The sequence below is a fragment of the Tupaia chinensis genome, unplaced genomic scaffold, assembly GCF_000334495.1.
Source record: "Tupaia chinensis unplaced genomic scaffold, TupChi_1.0 Scaffold000451_1, whole genome shotgun sequence".
NCBI classification, from domain to species: domain Eukaryota; kingdom Metazoa; phylum Chordata; class Mammalia; order Scandentia; family Tupaiidae; genus Tupaia; species Tupaia belangeri.
This window is the reverse complement of record NW_006159957.1, coordinates 244,314-257,749: the sequence shown is the minus strand read 5'-3', so window position 1 is coordinate 257,749 and position 13,436 is coordinate 244,314. Positions and strand designations below refer to the sequence as shown.

At 49.2% G+C, this 13,436-nt stretch overlaps 1 protein-coding gene across 1 annotated transcript in view; it reads right to left on the bottom strand.

The window, feature by feature from the left end:
* Nucleotides 1–13,436, bottom strand: part of MYRIP (myosin VIIA and Rab interacting protein) — a gene marked incomplete in the record, with an annotated part of 307,310 nt that overhangs the window by 77,488 nt on the left and 216,386 nt on the right. Inside the window, 1 exon segment of the mRNA XM_014590459.2 lies at nt 6,348–6,985. Coding sequence (XP_014445945.1) covers nt 6,348–6,985 — 638 coding nt within the window.

Here is a 13,436-nt window from a genome sequence, read left to right as displayed (position 1 = left end):
TTATGATCCCAGATGACAGGATATGTAATATTGATACGTAAAGGTGTGTGTTAAGTGAAGGCAAATATGCATTATCAGCATAAATTATTTAATAAGGATTGGTGACAAATGCTCAGTTTGAAAAAAAAATAAGGTTAGATTTTACTTCAGACCATCTGGAAAAGTAAATTACAGCTAGAATTAAAGGGCCCAGCGGAAAATATGAAATTATAAAGCATGAGGAAACAAATTGGAGAAAATTCTTATAATCTTGGAGTTTAAGGCTTTCTTTCAACAAAGCACAAATAATGGAAATAGTTGAAAAAATTATTCTTAAAGACTTTTATATGTAAAATCAACTTAAATAAAGACAAAAAGTGACAAAGAAAAAACATTCTTTTTTTTTTTTTTTTAAGAGGTTTTTACTATAGGGCGCATGCGCTCGCCAGAAAGACAGAGAGAGACAGAGAGACAGAAAGTGAGAAATCACCCCTGGGGCGGGGGGGATTGCCACGCTGCAATCCCTTCTTCTTCATTCTCCTCTTGGGATCTTGGGCACGCACACACACGTGCCCAGCGTGAGTTTAAGCCACCGGGTCCGGGACTCGAACTCCTATGAACTACATGGGAGTTCAGCGACATAGCCATTACACTAAGTGCTGGTCCTAGAAAAAATATTCTTATATGTAAGCATCAAAGAACTAAAATCTATAACATAACTAGAAAATAAAATGAATTTCTAGCAATCGATGAGAAAAAGACAGTCTAATAGAATAATAGATGAGAAATATAAATGTGTCCTTCACAGAAGAAAAATGCAAATTGCCTTAAACACAGAAACAAAATGTTCAATCTCAGTAGTAATTATAAAAATGTTAACTAAAGAGGAATTTTTTTCTCACGTAAGATTGGCAAAAATTGAACAGACTGACAACACTATTGTTGACAACGCGAGAGAATATTCTCATACACTGTGCTGACTATGTAAATTGTTATGAGATTTCAGGAGCGTAATTTGGCAAGTCTACTTTAAAGACCCCTTATCTGCCTCAAGTCAGCAATTCTGTTTCTTGTACTTGTACAATAAAAAGAGGTTTTCACAATGACATCCCCTGTGATATTGTTTGGAAAAGCAAAACACTGAAGAAGTCTGGAGTTGAAGGAGCCAGATCCCACATAACTGACCGCAGCTCAAATCCTGACCTTGGCAACTTGAGAAACACACGAGGCGTGTGTGCATGTGTCCCCTCAAATCTTGAGAGAAATGGAGGAGAAGGGATTGTGGTGTGACCACTTCCTACTGAGTATAGGGTGCTTTCTCCCTCTCTGTCTCTCCCTCTCTCTCTCAGCCTCTCTCTGGAAAGTGCATGAGCCCTCTCGCAAATTAAAAAAAAAAGTAAAGGAAAAAGGTTTTAAATATCCATCATTATAAAGTGGCGGCGAACTACAGGGGTCTGTGGGGAGGTGCTGGAACCCACCTGGCGTATCAGGGAAGAATACGTAACCACTAGCACTGCTTAAAATTGCTCCCATGTGGTATAAGGTGATAAGAAAAAGAAGATAGACTAAAAAAATTTTTTTTGAGATATTTCTGCTACAGAGTATGGGCACTCGCCAGAGAGATAGAGAGAGACAGAGAGACAGAAAGCAAGAAATCACCCCCCACAGGGAGGATGGCCATGCCTCTTGGGATTTTGGGCACGCACGCATATATGTCTGGTGTGAGTTTTAAGCTACAGGGTCAGAGACTTGAACCACGATTGACTATGTAGAAGTCCAGCGACGTAAACATTATGCCAACTGTTGGTCCCAAGAAAAAGAAGATAGACTTTTATTGATTTGTTATTGTTTTAAAATTATCATATTGACAGATGATGCATCTCTATTTTTTTGGCAGGGGGAGGTTTTTGCTATAGGGCACATGTGCTTGCCAGAAAGACAGAGAGAGATAGAGAGACAGAAAGCGAGAAATCACCCCTCTCCCCAGGGGGGAAGACCATGCCTCAATCCCTTCTCCTCTAGGGATCTTGGGCATGCACGCACACACATCCAGCGTGAGTTTAAGCCACTGGGCCCAGGACTCAAACCACGGTCGACTACATGGGAGTCCAGTGATATAGCCATTACGCCAACTGCTGGTCCCAGACAATGCATCTCTGTTTTTTTTTTGGAGAGGGTTTTGCTAGGGTGCCAGAAAGACAGAGACAGAGAGACATCCCCAGGGGGGATGGCCATGCCACAATCCATTCTCCTCCATTCTCCTCTCAAGATCTTGGGCACACACACACGCCCAGCGTGAGTTTAAGGCACCGGGTTCGGAACTCGAACCACAGTCGACTACATGGGAGTCCAGCGACATAGCCATTACGCTAACTGCTGGTCCCGACAACGCATCTCTGATTGTCTACAAGAGTGTGGAAAGACTCCCTGCCACACTCCCCTCTTGGTATACCCCCCTGACACCATCTTCTGCGGTGGAACGAATACATCTGTGTGCACTGACACCTCTACCACTCACTGTTAAGAGAGGCTGGTGGAAGAACATGGAGAATGAGATGCTAATTTTTCTAAAACACAAATACACTTAGTGAACTAGATTTCAAAATGTATACAGATGCACAAAGACCGGCGTGATTCCTACCAAATACGCTGGTGGTCATTTCCGGGGAGATGACAGGGACTTGGTCAAGAGGAACTGGATCTGTATGTTTTAATATTTTTTACATGATATACTATTTATTTCTCTTACACGATACTAATTTATTTATATAACTAAAAAGTTAAGTGAACCATTTACATTTACAATTTAATCTATCTTTTTGGAGATGAGAACGGTGCTAGTAAAACCTGAATTGAAGGGAGAACGCAGAGGGCTAGGGTTTGATGTCGCCAGAAAAGCAGCACTATCGCCACCTAGTGGGGAGGAGAAGGCACTGCCATTTTGCTCAAGGTCACTCCCACGGAAGCAGAGGTAACAGGGGGCTCCCACCTTTCTGCTGGGCTGTGTCTTCCCTCTATTTGGAGCTTTGCAATGCTGAACTCTAGAAGATAACCCTCAAGCCCATTCACAATAAGTAGGGAACTTCAGGAGCCTAGTTGTGGTGGAGACGTGGCTTTTTCTTGTGAGTGGATTGTGCAAAGAGTCCTCAGGAAGAGGCCTTGAAGTCACCTAAGATCTCTGGACAAGTTTTCCCCCAAGCTAGATGATAATGACTTCCTGTCGAACCAACCCTTTAACTTTTCTTCTATGATTGTCCCGATTCCATGAAGCCTATCTTTAATAATTTTCTATTTCACCAAGGAGAAAATGAGAGCTTGGATCAAATGAAAGACTTCCCCTAGGCAAAGTATGAGCAGGTCAGGGAGGACGGACATCGGATTCCGTGACTTGAGAACCTCTGAGTCCGCACCTCTCTCCTGAGGGCCTCAGGCTGCCGCACTCTGAGACCCTGGACCTGCATGAGCTGCTCACAGCTCTGGGGGACAGTTTCTGGCCCGTGGAAGCCCAGGTTTCTCTCTCCATGAGCTAATCCAGCTGAGGGATTTCTCAGGCACCACCCACACCACCTGGCAGTGTCCAGAGTTAAGGCCCATCCTGGACAAGCCTCTACCAACGAGATAGGAAACTGTAGAGAGGTGCTTTTCGCCCCCTGGTGGGGCAATTCTAAACTGCGTCCTGTATGGCTTCTCAGAGGGTGGCTAGTGGGATGGAACCCTATGGACTATAGTCCTATAGGCTATCGCTGCCTATAGACTGCCTTAATCAGCCCTTCCCACCTCTCTGTCCCACCCTTGCGCTTCCTGGGATCTCCTTCCACATAAACTACCTACATCCAATTCCTTCACTCAGGGTCTGCTTTGTTGTTTTTTTTTTAAAGAATTATTTTATTAAATTTTATTTACTCATTCATTTATTTTAATTTATCAACAGAGAGAGAGAGAGAGAGAGAGAGAGAGAGAGAGAGAGAGAGAGAGAGAGAGAGAGAGAGAGAGAGGAAAGGGAGAAGTCAAGCCACCAGGTCCAGGACTTGAACCATGGTCAGCCATGTGGGAGTGTCCAGCACCTTAACCACCATGCTACCTGCCAGTCCCCAGGGCCTGCTTTGGACAGAACCCAAAGTAAGGGTGCAGACATGGCAGCTGGGTTCGAGGGCCGCAATGACGTTCAGGGAAGTGAGTCGGGTTTTCCAGGAGTGTAAAAGGTCATGTTGACTATAAGGTGGTCAATGCCTACGTACCTACTGAAGGGTGCGGTGACATAACTAGATTTTTCATCAGGCTGAGTTTTAAATACTGCCACCCATTGCTTTCAGGAGGTCATTTAAGCTTTCCAAGTCCCACGTAATACTTCTGAGTTGAGGAGACACCGTGATGGGGAGGCCAGGGTGGGCTCCATGAGGTTTGGGATGGGGTCCACGGTGATGCAGCGCTTCCCCTGCAGAGCAAGGGCAGGGAACCGCATGGCCAAAGGCTAAGGGTTGGGAATGAGCAGGGTGCCTTTGGACCGTCAAACCCAACTGACCAGGAATGATCTGAAAGTGTAAGCAGAACTCTGTGTGTGTCTGTGTGCGTGTGTGTGTGTGCAGGTGCATTTTTCTAGGGAGGGTGTTCATCATTTTCATCACCTTTTCAAAGGGGGTTCATGAATGACACTACTGGACAGAGCCGCGGAGGACCCTGAGACGAGGAAGAATTGCAGTATGTGTGTAAACCGAGCCCTGAGCTGTCCCATGGAAACCACACCCCCTGAGCTCTCATACCAGGCCTAGGACGGAGCTCAGGTTTTAAAACATCACTTCATTTACTTGTTACAATCAACTCTTGGGGTAAATTCAAACACTGTCTCCATTTTACGGATGGGGCAACTGAGAAGGACGCAAAAACCTTGACCAAAGTCACAGAGTTGGATTTGAGCTGGGGTAGCCAGACTCTAGAGTCTTCACCCTTCGCCTTAAGCCAGTAGCCCTCCAACTTCAGTGGGATCACCTGGAGGCTTGTCATAACAGACATGGCAGGGCCCAAGTCCCAGAATTTCTGATTTAGTGGGGCCGGGGCCTGAGAATCGGCATTTCTTTCTTTCTTTCTTTTTTTCTTTTTTTTTTTTTTTAGAGGTTTTTGCTATAGGGCGCGTGCGCTCGCCAGAAAGACAGAGAGAGACAGAGAGACAGAAAGCGAGAAATCACCCCCCAGGGGGGATGGTCACGCCACAATCCCTTCTCCTCCATTCTCCTCTCGGGATCTTGGGCACGCACGCACACACGTCTGGGGTGAGTTTAAGCCACCGGGTCCGGGACTAGAACCGTGGTCGACCACATGGGAGTCCAGTGACTTAGCCATTATGCCAACTGCTGGCCCCAGAATCAGCATTTCTAATGGGCTCCCAGGTGGTGCTGATGCCGCTGATCTGGGATCACTCGTCACAAGCCACACTGAATTCTCATCTCCAAAGAGGAGGACATGGAGCCCCAGAGAGTGGATGTGACTTGTCTAGACAGCAGCAAAACCAAGGAGTGACTCTGGGTCTGCAGATTCCACACCAGGGCTCTCTGTCACTCCAGCGTGGAGGAAGGCACAGCCCCCTTACAAAGTGGGCGTCTGCATGCAAGCCTAAGTTCGATTACCTGCTGAATGTCTGGGTCCTGAGGATGGGTGCTGGGGGAAGAGGGTTCCTTGCTTGGTTCCTCTGAACCTACTTGGGCCCTTCTCCACCTCCTGGCCCGCCGGTCTGTGGCATGGGGAGTGTCCTCCTGCTCGCTGCTGTCCGACGTCTCACCACTGGCCATCTGGGGATTGAAGTTCACATCCAGCTCCCCCTGCAGGCCCATCTTCTCAGCCATGGGGTTCCTGGGCGCCTTCCTCTGCAACCAGGACAGTCTGGCCCGGCGCCCAGCTTCCCGGGAAGAGCTGGCCGAAGAGGTCTCTGAATCAGAGCACGTAGCCTCAGGGTTGCAGGAGGCCCCGGAAGTGGGGAAGGCAGCTGAGAGGCCTTGGCTGGGCCCCTCTGCCTGAATGGGCTGAGGCTGGGGGTTCCTAGGCAGGCCATGGGAGGTGGTCGGCCACAGGGGAGTCCAGTGACTTAGCCATTATGCCAACTGCTGGCCCCAGAATCAGCATTTCTAATGGGCTCCCAGGTGGTGCTGATGCCGCTGATCTGGGATCACTCGTCACAAGCCACACTGAATTCTCATCTCCAAAGAGGAGGACATGGAGCCCCAGAGAGTGGATGTGACTTGTCTAGACAGCAGCAAAACCAAGGAGTGACTCTGGGTCTGCAGATTCCACACCAGGGCTCTCTGTCACTCCAGCGTGGAGGAAGGCACAGCCCCCTTACAAAGTGGGCGTCTGCATGCAAGCCTAAGTTCGATTACCTGCTGAATGTCTGGGTCCTGAGGATGGGTGCTGGGGGAAGAGGGTTCCTTGCTTGGTTCCTCTGAACCTACTTGGGCCCTTCTCCACCTCCTGGCCCGCCGGTCTGTGGCATGGGGAGTGTCCTCCTGCTCGCTGCTGTCCGACGTCTCACCACTGGCCATCTGGGGATTGAAGTTCACATCCAGCTCCCCCTGCAGGCCCATCTTCTCAGCCATGGGGTTCCTGGGCGCCTTCCTCTGCAACCAGGACAGTCTGGCCCGGCGCCCAGCTTCCCGGGAAGAGCTGGCCGAAGAGGTCTCTGAATCAGAGCACGTAGCCTCAGGGTTGCAGGAGGCCCCGGAAGTGGGGAAGGCAGCTGAGAGGCCTTGGCTGGGCCCCTCTGCCTGAATGGGCTGAGGCTGGGGGTTCCTAGGCAGGCCATGGGACTGCAGGCACAGCTTGCTCAAGGCGTCGCTCCAGTCGAAGTCCTCCTCGCTGTCGGACCCCATCTCATCATAAGCAGAGGCCACACTTGAGGCCACTTCCAGGGCCTGAAAGGTCCCGCTCTTAGGTTTGGCCAGCAGGCGGGTGGGGGGCAGAGAACCGTCCTTCAGGGCCACCCAGTTGCCATCCGGGCTCTGCAAAACTTGGGCCAGGTCTGCAGGCAGAGGAGAGAGAAAGCAGAGAGGGGCTGTTAGCACTTCAGCAAGAAGTTGGCACTTGTCATCTCTCCCTGAACGGCTTGTGGGGGTGTTGGGGAGCAGCTGTCTTCAGGAAGACCAGGAGGGCACACCTACCTGCAGTATAACATTTACGGGTCCCCAGAGCTTCACAGACAGACAGAAGCTTGGCAGTCTGGATGCTGTTTCACACCTACCTGGGAGGATGGCCTCTTTGGTCTCAGAATTGTCCCATTCTTTTCTTTTCTTTTCTTTTCTTTTCTTTTTTGGAAAGGTTTTTGCTATAGGGCGCATGCACTCACCAGAAAGACAGAGAGAGACAGAAAGCGAGAAATCACCCCCAGGGGAGATGGCCACACTGCAATCCCTTCTCCTCCATTCTCCTCTCGGGATATTGGGCATGCACGCACATGTGTCTGGTGTAAGTTTAAGCTACTAGGTCCGGGACTTGAACCGTAGTTGACCACATGGGAGCCCAGCAACATAACCATTATGCTAACTGCTGGTCCCAGAATTGCCTCATTCTTGCCCTCAGCTGCTTGGAAGGGGAGAGAGGAGGCTGCAATAGGCTCTTTGACCTTGAGCTGTGGCTTGTGTCTCTTGGATCCCCAGTTCCCTCCTCGTTAACGGGAAATAATTCCACCACCCGCCCTGGCCTAACTCACAGGCTGACACTTCTGCGCTTGGCACTTTTACGGATCTGGCTCACAGCAGCCTTGTGAGATAGGGATGTACATCTATTTTTAATCCAAGAAGCAAGCCTCATTCTGGAAAAGCTTTATGGCCAAAAGTGGTTGGTGTGTTCTCTCACTTTACAGGCCAGGAAACGAAGATGGGAGAAGTAAGTGACTTGTCAGAGGTCGCAGAGCCCTCGGAGAGGTGCACCCTCCATTCCCCTCCAAGGCAGCTCAGGGTTGTAAACGGCACCGTAGGAGGCCCTGGGCCACTGCAAAGCATCGCACAAGGTGGGCCGGAGCAGTTTGCAATCTGTGGCTATGGTTTGGGTTGGTCTAAACTGAGCTCAGGTCTGCATCCTGGGAGACAAATGGAGGAGCCTCAGGGCTGCTCTGCCTGCTAGGGAGAGGAGGACAGGAGAAAGTTGTCTTGGATTGCTTTTGCTGAAGGCAAATGTGCCCAGGCAGTAGGACTGAGAAGACATGGTGCTCCTTGAGCTACGGGTACCAGCCTGGCCTATGGCCTTGGGCACAGCGGTTGCTAGCAGAAGCTGGTTTTTCACCAGGAACCTTGCAGAGTTTCCTGGAGACAGGTGATCTGGGGCCAGCCCTTTAGAGGGGGCCTCACTTTGTGTGTGGAAGTCAGCTTCTGGGCTTGAGGCCTCCGGAGGCCATAGCTTGGTTTCAGTAGGACCTTGAGGCAGGGTCCTGCTTCCTGCTGCTTATAACACAGACGTTTTCTACCCATTAAATGGTTCCTGCTCCAGATAACGAAATGAAAGTGATCAGGGTTTCCCAGTGTCGTCCGCAGAGCATTGTGTTTGCCGGGCTTGGAACTCAGACGTGGGTGGAACAGATGTTTCTAACTCGGTGACCCAGTTCCACTCCAACTGCCTGACTCCAGTCCAGACTGGCAGGACAGTGAGTTCCCTTTAAGAATCAAGAAATAGGGATTTCTCTGGTCCAGAAGGCTGCCGGGCTCCTGCCGTGGGCTGACATAAGCAGGTGCATCCGGGAAGCCTGAGGACACGTGGCCTGCCTTTCTCCTGCTGTTCCTCCACCTCCATCACCCTGCATGAAGCTCAGTGACCCCTCAAACACCTCGTCCCCTCGGCCCCCTTTTCCTACCTAGAGCACGCTCCCTGTCTCCCTGTGCAGACATGGCCTCCCCCTCTCTGTCTTTCTGGCGTGATGGCCTGGCCGGCTCACATCAGGATCATCCCAGTGTTTTACACACTCACCCACCCACCCCCACACACACTCTGAACCATCCCACAGATGACAAGGGCCTGAGGCTCTGGACCTCAGGCATCATTGTATTCTTAGAAGCAAATGAGCGCGTCTTGGCCCAGATTCGGTTGGTGCAGTGGAATGACCAGAAGTCCCTAAGTCTGAAGAACTGGGTGGAAACCACACTCAGACACCTAGCAGCTGAGCTTCAGGGCTCTCGCTGGTGCAAGGGGCCAAGCTCAGGGAGAGGGCATGGGGGTCAGAGGGCTGCTCATGGATGCTCACAAAGTGTGCCACGCATGCTCACTCGGGGCAGAGGCCTCCCTCTTTTTTTTTTTTTTTTTTAGGGGTTTTCGCTATAGAGCACGTGCGCTTGCCAGACAGACAGAGAGAGACAGAGAGACAGAAAGCGAGAAATCACCCCCAGGGGGGATGGTCACGCCGCAATCCCTTCTCCTCTATTCTCCTCTCGGGATCTTGGGCACGCACGCACACGCGCCCGGCGTGAGTTTTAAGCCACCGGGTCTGGTACGCGAACCGTGGTAGACTACGTGGGAGTCCAGCGACATAGCTATTACTCTAACTGCTGGTTCCTCAGAGGCCTACATCTTAAGAGCGCCCCCTACATTCTTACCCAGAAATGAGCGAGGCTGATTCACGCAAGGTGAAGAACGAGAGTGCTGGATTCAGGCACGTCCATGGGGAGTCCCATTACACTCCCGGCCTGTCCCTGGCTGTCAGTCACCAGCATTGTGACAGCACATGTGAAGCATCAAGCATACTGCCCACCACATTGAGGACCCTCAGCTAGACTTCTCCCCTTAGGCTGGGTTGTTGGAAAAGTCATGGCTCATTCTTGCCCAGAAAAACATAGAAAAATACGTCATGACTTTTCTAAGAATCCAGTATCTGTTCTCTTGTATCTATTTTTCCTTATATCTCCTATTTTTTTATATAGCCATTGGATTACAGTATTAATAGGTAGCAACTGGTGATGGATAAGGACCCCTGTACTCCCTAGGCATATGTATAGAAAAAATATATACATCTTATAGTTGCTATGCAGTTTTACGTGTTAATGTCTCTATAGCAACACTATTCATGGACTATGTGGACATTCGAAAGATCGGCTAGTTGGAGTTGTTAGAACCACTCATGCTCACGGGTTCTGAGAAGCATTTCTGTTTTGCTGGTTCTCTCAGTGCTGTGTCCTGAGGCCATCCATCACTTGGTGGTATGGGTTTCCCAGGAACACGCGGGTTCACTGCGAAGCTACAAATGGCCAGTAAGTGGCAGTGCTGCTCTTCCCTGGGGGACCCCACCCCAACCTTGTCTTGGCACTTCAACACAAGCTGTCTAGGCTTCCACCAGCCACACTGGGCACCTCTTTCTTTCCTTCTTTCTTTTTTTTTTTTTGGAGATATTTTTGTTATAGGGAGCATGCGCTCGCCAGAGAGAGAGAGAGAGACAGAGAGACAGAAAGCGAGAAATCACCCCCCAGGGGGGATGGCCACACCGCAATCCCTTCTCCTCCATTCTCCTCTCGGGATCTTGGGCACGCATGCACATGCGCCTGGTGTGAATTTAAGCCACCGGGTTGGGACTTGAACCCCGGTCAACTACATGGGAGCCCAATGATGTAGCTATTATGCCAACTGCTGGTCCTGAAAGGCTTTCCTTTTTAAATTGGACTTCAATTGGACCGTGGTTTATTTTCTTGGTTGTCTACCCTGCCTTCCAACTATGACCCTGAGCTCCTTGAAGGCAGGGTCCCATCTTCTTCACTGCTCTACCCCAAGCCTCTGGACAGCTCTGGGCCTAACTCCTGGGCACCGAAGACTACTTGTTATTGAACATGGGCATCAACACGCTGCAGGGACAAGTGGGGTTCTTAATATGCAGCTCTCAATGGACCCTGCTGTCTATGGCTTCCTCTGGGGCCATAAGAGAAAGCCGAAGAAGGAAATCCCTTGGTAATGCCACGCAATGCCTGGCTCCAAGGTTGACTGTGTGGTAAAGGTGGTCTCTGGACTGCAACTCCCACTACGTAGTGAGATGGGATTCAGCCCGTGGCCAACTCTTCTCATCTCCTGCCTTTGGCAATCCTAGACTGCCACGTTCCTCCAGGGAAAAGGGAAGTGAACCAACTTTTATCTCAGCAAAAAAGTCATCCTCCTTAGCAAAAACATAGATGGCTCCTGGGATAACTCACTCTGTGGAAATCTCGCTTCTCAAACTGCATTATCAGACCTGCTCAAAGCTGTACCTAGACCTGGGCTCTCTTAGTCCCTTGGGCACACCCCTCTGGGACCCTGTTCCCTCATCCCCTCCTTTCTCCACACCCCTGCTCTTTCATTACTGTGTAGACAACCATCAGTGAGCAGCTCAAGGACAATGACAATCCCCGATCTTCATTTCTCCAACAGTGAGCATACTCCGAGTATACCACAGATGATCAATTAAGGTCTATCAAGTGCAAATGTATTTGGGGTTAATCCAGTAACTGCTGTCGAGATTGAAAGTGGAGTTACTATGGTTTACCCAAATCATAGTGTCCCTAAGGCTGATCCCAACTGAGCACCAACAGAGTCCTGAGCCAGCTCTTCTCCTGAGGCATAAACACAGCTGCTAAAAATAGCTCAGTGGCTCTTAACCTTCTACAAAGCCTTCCACCTCTGGGCCTCCTCTGTTCCACATTTCCGCTCTGCTGAGGCTAAGCCATGCCTCTGGGAATAGCTTGCTTCCTGCCAAACTTATCAGACATCCCTCAAGACCTCAGGGGCGGGCATGGGCATTTTTAGTGGAATAGTCTTTCAAATAACCATGAGTTTTCTACTCATGTGCTTTTAGTTTTTTATTTTAAATCTTTATCCTGAGAGATTTTTGAGCAGAGAATGAAATCTTTTTTCTGGTGACACTGTAGAACTAAACATTATGTTTACACACAACTGATAAGTTAGAAATGGGTGCTTGGGGACCAGCAGGTGGCGTCGTGGCTAGGGTGCTGGACAATCCCACATGGTCGACCATGGTTCAAGTTCTGGACCTGGTGGTTTGCTTTCTCACTTACTTTCTCTCTCTTTCTCTTTCTCTCTGTGTCTCTCTCTGGTCACATTAACAATAAATGAATAAATAAACAAAAATTAAGTAAATAATTCTTTAAAAAAATTGGGGAACCAGCAGTTAGAGTAATGGCTATGTCGCTGGACTCCCACATAGTTGACCATGGTTCATGTCCTGAACCCGGTGGCTTAAAACTCATGCCGGGAGCGTGTGCATGCATGCCCAAGATCCCAAGAGGAGAATGGAGAAGGGATTGCGGCGTGACCATCCTCCCTGGGGTGGGTGATTTCTCGCTTCCCGTCTCTCTGTCTCTCTCTGTCTGGCGAGAGCACGCGCCCTATAGCCAACAACCCATCCAAAAAATAAATAAATAAAAAGAAAAAAAAAAGAAAAAAAATTTTAAAAAATGGGTGCTTAATTTTATAAAAAATTCTTTACTCATTGCTGTTTTAAAAACCCAGTTCCTTTGCAAATTTATTATAAATGCTGGTCACCCAGTGGAGAAATGTTTTGTGAGATAAAGCATTCTATAGATGTTTTTATACTACCCTACAGATTTATCACTGTGTAGGCCTGAGTTTTGAAATGCCAGCTTTGGTCCGTTTTTATGGTGGAGTGACACTTATTAGCATGCAGTGGTGGGAAAAGGCTGCAGATTGGAGTCGTGATGTTTGGCTTCGAGAACGGACTCCGCTCACGTTAGCTATGGCGTCTGGGTCAAGTCACTACCTCCCTGCCCATCTTATCTGCTGAACAAGATGATGACAGTGTTTAGCAAGGTTGCTGGGGGCGAACATGAGTAATACGGACTCTCTATACTATAAATGACCTTTTTTTTTTTGAGAGAGAGAGGTTTTTGCTATAGGGCGTATGCACTTGCCAGAAAGACAGAGAGAGACAGAGAGATAGAAAGCGAGAAATCACCCCCCAGGGGGATGGCCTCGCTGCAATCCCTTCTCCTCCATTCTCCTCTCAGGATCTTGGGCACGCACACACACCCGGCATGAGTTTAAGCCACCAGGTCCGGGACTCGAACCGCAGTCGACTACATAGGAGTTCAGTGACATAGTCATTACGCTAACTGCTGGTTCCTGTACGATAAACGACTTTTAAAAATGAATTATTGGGTCGGCCCCATAGCCTAGCAGTGAGCCAGATCCCACATGACCGATAGCAGTTTGACTCTTGGCCCTGGTGGCTAGAAAAAACATGCTGGGAACACGGGTATGCCCCAAATCCTGACAGATGGAGAAAGGATTGTGATGTGACCATACCCCATCAGGGGGTCTTTCTCCCCCTCCCTCCCTCTCTCTCTGTCTTTCTCTGGCAATGGAAAAAGAAATGAATACAAGCTAATCATTATTTTTTATTTATTAAAGATCAATGATATGATATTCCTATGTGCCCTGTGGAATTGAAGAGTTCCTTCTCTGGAAGAACTAGCAATCCCTCAAGAGGGAAA